The 6,000-nt window shown below is 36.4% G+C and overlaps 1 protein-coding gene across 4 annotated transcripts in view; it reads left to right on the top strand.

Moving 5' to 3' along the window:
- Window positions 1-6,000, top strand: part of ahi1 (Abelson helper integration site 1) — a 224,629-nt gene that overhangs the window by 14,135 nt on the left and 204,494 nt on the right. For all 4 annotated transcript variants that reach the window (XM_039738537.1, XM_039738538.1, XM_039738536.1 and 1 more), the window contains exon 3: window positions 4,683-4,807. In XM_039738537.1, coding sequence (XP_039594471.1) covers window positions 4,683-4,807 — 125 coding nt within the window. The remainder of the gene's footprint in view (window positions 1-4,682; window positions 4,808-6,000) is intronic.

Here is a 6,000-nt window from a genome sequence, read left to right as displayed (position 1 = left end):
GTATAGTTAACTATATTTGTGCTTAAAAACCTAAAAAAATATATATTTACATACAGTTCATACGGTCTGGAATGGATTAATTGTATTTACATACAATCCTATGGGGGAAATGACTTCGGTTCATGACCAAATCGGGTTACAACCAGAGTTTTGGAACGAATTATGATCTTGAAACGAGTACTGTCAGACAAAATTACAGGCATTTTACGGAAATACAAACCAGTATTACTGAGAGAGAAAATTAAAGACACACAATACAGTGACGTATATTACAGCCACATACAAGGTCCCTTGCCATTTAATATAGACTGTTCTTACTAATGTTCATGCACTACTGTTCTAGCGCCCATTATTGTAACAGGCTTAATGTCTAGTTGAATTATAATAATGACAATTAAGAAAACAAGCAGATTAGAAACCCAAGCAAACAACACTCAATCGTGAAAGGCTGCAACTACTTTAGTGTCCGCCCCACAAAGTAGTAAATAAAGCATTAATTAAACAATTAGAACACCTAGAAAAGTAGAATGACAATCAATATGAAAATACTGTTAAAAAGAAAAAAAAATACATAAAACTGCTTAGTACATTTTAATACTTTTTTTTTTTTACCAAACTTAGTTTTCTAATTTCTATATTGTTCCCAAAACAGGGAATCTGGGAAACAACAGCTCACTTAATTAGCCCAGGAGTCCAACAAAAACAGAGGCTGGTTGGAACAAAAACCTGCAGCCACAGGGGTCCCCAGGACCGAGTTTGAGAACCCCTGCTCTAAACTAACATCGATGTCAACATTAAAACAAGAATACAAACAATTTTTTTTTTTTTTGTATCCATACCATGAGAAAAACATGTATATACTCTTATATTGCAAATCCATACATCTGTCTTATTTCATCAGAGGAATAAAAGCTGTAACAAGAATGCTTTAGATTTTCTTTTCTGCTTTTGAATCCCGGCGTTGCAGAGGTCGGGCTGTCAGTAGAGAAATGCTGGCTATGCAACAGCACCATCTAGTGGAATTAAAAGGGGGCTTCGCATTAAACTGCAATACAGTACACTGAATAATCGCCTACAGATAATGGTCAATGTAATCAGAAAGGAACCGCCTCTGGTGGTGATTAAAACCAAGAATCAGCACAACAGAATTTTTGTGCAAACGTTAAGCAAGGGTTTGTTTATATAAAAGACCTAGTCATGCATAGCTATCATACAATAATATTGTTCTTTATAGATTTAGGATCACCATTATTGGAAGTTTATCATTTAGCAAATTCTGAGTTGAGAAAAACCTTTTATTTAGTGCTTTTGAATTTTGTTTGTTACAAATAATTCTTACTTTATTATTTTGAATAAGAGGTTTTATTTCAATGCAGGAGGAAATTATCAAATCTAGCATTTTGTAGCATGCTCTGTACATTTAAAAAATAATTAATGACACAAACCAAAAGTGAGCTGGGAGTTAAGAAAAAAAATGTTTTATATTCAAAATGTTACGGATTATGGAAAAGCAGAGCAATGCAAGTTCATTATTGGCATTTGCTCACAGATGTTAATGGAGTTTAACAGAAAGATGACAAACTGTTAATGAGAATTTACAGCATCTGCCTGTCCACGTGAAGAACCTTCCGCATTACTCGGATAATTCACCAAAAAAAAAAAAAACTGTATGTTGCTATTTTGGAATTTTATAAGGTTACTTCACAAAAAATAATTTTTAGGTGGGGCGTGATGGTGCAGTGGTTAACACTGTTGTTTTATGTCTCCAGGGTCCTGGGTACAAATTTAAGCCTGGGCATTACTTGTGTAGTGTTTTCATGCTTTTCACATGTTCCAGTGAGTTGTCAGTAATGCTCCATATTTAGTCTCACAAACACTTGCAAGTTTTGGTGGACTGCTATCTCTAAATTTGTCTGTTATTTGATGTTTTCCTTCCTGGACTGAAGTGACCAAAAGGGTTAACTTCCAGAAATTGTTTAGATGCAAGTTATTTTCTATATGAGAGCACACTGCACTTTGTTCATTTTCTGATAGTGTTGGGTCTCGGCAAAACAAAAGCTACCTGTTCGTGGACCTTCAAAAGTAACAGAGCAGAGACAATTTACAGTACATTAAAATGAAACAAAATAAGGTGCTGTCTTCTTTGAGTTAAAAGAAAGAAGACTCTGCTTTCTTAGAGGAGGGTGACTTGTTCATCAAAGACCAAAGTACACTTAAATGTTGGGTTGGACAAATTATTCAATTGAAATTTAAGTGTAAAAACAGAAAACTTATAATAGTCAATATTTTCTTTGCCTCATTTAAATTAGTGTCTGATTCCAGAGGGTGTTTCAGTATTGTACTTGGCAATTTACACGAAAGTAAAATTATTCTAATTATTCCATATTTGACCATAGAGACTTTTCTGTTACTGATCATAAATTATCTCCAAGCGATATCAGTGCCTTTATAAAAACACATTTCTTGATAATCTGAGCCAGCACGGGGAGCAGCATCTTGCAGTTAAATATTCAGTTAACCATAGACAGAGATTCAGCTCAGATCACTGCATCACACATAACTCATCTGACTTCATCTGTTTAATATCTAGGTGAGGTCATCACATGCCTGCTTCTGGTTTGCTGTCCACTTCTAATTTCCTCAGCCGTGTTACCGAGTTATCAAGCAGTTTTGGGTTCAGCATACATCTTCATCCTCTAATTGCTCTATCTGGAGTTTGATGAACAGTCTGTTGTGATAAATAACATCATTACGAGGACTAACTTGCACTTCTGTATGGGAGTCTGTTGTGATAAATAACATCATTACGAGGACTAACTTGCACTTCTGTATGGGATCAATGTTAAAGCAGTTTGGACTGATTCCATCATTAAAGGCTTTGGCTGAAGTTTTACAGCAGGATGCTGTTTCTAACACTAACCGTGGTTGAGACCAGCACCAAGTTGTGATTGTTTGCCTCTCGTTAGCTAGATTAAACTACCTTCTGTACTACAGTGGGAAAATAATATTTTATATTACTCAGGGCTGTGGAGTCGGAGTCGAGGAGTCGGAGTCGGCAAAAAGTTAACCGACTCCGACTCCTACTAAATTTAAATGGGAATTAAAAAAGTAAGTTGAAATGTCCCAATTCACAAACAGTCATAATGAACTACTTCTCTGCTGTAAGAATAAAGCCCAATGCGTGCAGTGCATAATGTTACCACAAAACGAACATGTCAAGTAACCATTAAGCATGCTTTTAATTGACTGTATGCGTCACTATATGGGATATAATGCACAGGTGAGGTGCGGCATCGCTTTCCATTGCGTCGTGTTCCACTGTTACAGGGAACTGTGAACCTAGCCTAAAGCCCCCCATACATTTACAGATGCACTGCCGATTTTTCGGCCGTTCAACGAGTCATCACGCGTCAAACGCCTGAAAAATCATCTGTTGTGTTCTCAGCTCCGTCGGCTCCCCTTCGCTATGCGCTAGTGAAGGTGCCAAAGGAGCCGAGAACACAGATCTCCCTACCTGTCTCCAGCAGAGGCTCGTTCTGCTGATCAGCTGGCCGGTGAGTGACACAATGCACTAAACTTCCGGCTGGCTGACAGAGGAGACAGCGACTGCAGCAGACAGAGGCATCACATTACTTTGGATGGGGGCGGTGGTCGAGATATTCGGCAACCTGGATCTGCCCGTCCATGTGGACACCCGCAATCTGCGGCCGCCAATCAATTGTGTTTGTCTTTAATCTGGCATTATAGTAGAGTGTTGGCTTCCTAGCCAGTAGTTCTGTGGTGAAATGACATGTATGTTGCCTTCCTTTCCTTCAATGGATGTAGAAAATACATTAGCATAGTATATACATACAGAGGAGTCGGAGTCGGAAGATTTAGAAACTGAGGAGTCGGAGCATTTATCTACCGACTCTACAGCCCTGATATTACTTAAGTTATAGAACATTAAATTCCTTCTGAGACTAACAACATTTTTACTTTCTCATATATGAAGTATAGAGGAAAATATTGGAATCATCCAAAAATTCGATGTCGAGATTTTGATGAATCTCGACATTTTAGTACTCCCTGACTTTCTCATATACGAAGTCTAAGGAAAGTATTGGAATCCTGCAAAAATTTCATTTTGAAATTTTGATGAATCTTAAATGTTTTTAGACCTCCCTGAGTCTGAAAATTCCATTTTTGGAATTATGTCTGTGTGTGTACGTGCGTGCGCTTTCACTCAGGTCAACCAAATTTTGCATACAAGTATTAGGTACAAAACGTAGATTTCTATCCACTTTTGGGCTTTTTCTGCTAACTGGAAGTGGTACTTTATCTTTTATTCATGCAGCTGCCGAGTCAAATTCATTCAGCTTTACTTTTATAATAATTGTTCAATATATTATTAATTTGATTTGATTTGTTGTTGATGGTTCTTTAATGTACACAATATAAAAATATAATCATTCATTAGTTGATTAATTGAGGCTGGTCCCTGTCTTAATTCCAGTGTTGCTGGGAGCACCCAAGCTCTTGGAAACCTGGTTGTGAAGTAAGAGGATTTAGAAAATGACTGAATCTATCAACCATTACAGAAAATAGTACCTGTTTTCCAGTTATATAATTTTATGCTGTGCTATTTTATGGATTATCTGATGTCTTAAATAGTGTATTTTTTAAAATACTTTTTATTACAGGTGAGAATGAGACAAAACAAAAGACCAAATCTCGTTTAGAAGATGTTTTTAAGAGCTACACAGGACTTCCTACAGATAAGAAAAAATCAAAGAAAAAAAGTACTCCGAATCAAGAGGAAATAGCTGTGAGTATTTTATGTACTTTGCACAGTTCTTCCTTTTATGTTGATCTTCTTCTTTTTTTTTTTTTTGACTCGTATGGACAAACATTAGATTTTTCACCGTCCAGGGAAGTTTTGAAAGAATATTTTGCTAGCACAACATGGAAGAAGAGAGACTTTTTCAGGGAGTACACATTCAGCATCAAATTACATTTTGAACACAGTTATTGCACTATAAATGTTTCCTTCTCAGAACCATGGATTTGTTTTTTTTTTTTTTTATTTGTGGTACTGCCTTCAATTTTTGGAGGTTTACACTGACACAGCCACAACTCTAGAGGGCAGCACTGTCATACAAAGATCTGTTTGTTCTGTTTTCTGTATGTGAACCATATTCTGTCAACTAACATGCAGTATAAAACAGACTTTTGTAAACTGCAGTCACTTGCTTTGATTGCTAAACACATTTGCCTCTAAGGCTTTTTATCTTTTAAACTGGCTGGGAAGAATCTAGTGCCTAGTGTTAAATATCAATGAGTACCCTATCTTGTTTGAGTAATTATTCTTTAAAATCCCATTTTTACAGTGTTGTTTTCATACCTATATATGTGATGTGAGACAGTCAGCTTTCTGAAAGTAGATTCAATGTTTTCTCTTTAGCTTACTGGCTTTTTTTCTTTGAATCCAGAACGATTTGGTGTACACAAAAATGTCGAGGGACAAAGCAATGTGATCAGCAAAAGAATGTGGTCTCTGTAATTATTTCTCAGTGTATTTGCTTGTGCATTTAAAAAAGAGAAAGGGGCCTTCATTATAACACATGTTATTTTCTAGCAAGAAATCTTTATGTAGGTGAAATGTCAAGCTGATCTTAATAATGGTATATTTTGCACACTCTTAGAAAGTCGTCTTCTAGAAAGTGAATGAGGTGTAAATTATCATAAATATTTTGTTTTATTGCTGAAGTGATAGTGTCTTTAATAGTAACCAAGATGCTTTAAGAAACTGTTTTGTGATTTCCACAGCAAGGACTTCTCAGTAATTATGACCACAACATGGAGATCAGCTGTTCAATCTAAAGAGAAGGGGCCTTGAGAGTGAAAGTGTGTTGTTATGGCCAAGAAAGGACAGAAAATAGTAATTCTCATTAGTGCTCTGCCATGTGCCACTAAAAAGTTCCAATCCCCATATGTCTTCATCGAGCCTCTGAAAGAGAA

This window comes from Polypterus senegalus, chromosome 16 (assembly GCF_016835505.1).
Source record: "Polypterus senegalus isolate Bchr_013 chromosome 16, ASM1683550v1, whole genome shotgun sequence".
Classification (NCBI taxonomy): domain Eukaryota; kingdom Metazoa; phylum Chordata; class Cladistia; order Polypteriformes; family Polypteridae; genus Polypterus; species Polypterus senegalus.
This window is presented reverse-complemented; position numbering and strand designations above follow the sequence as displayed.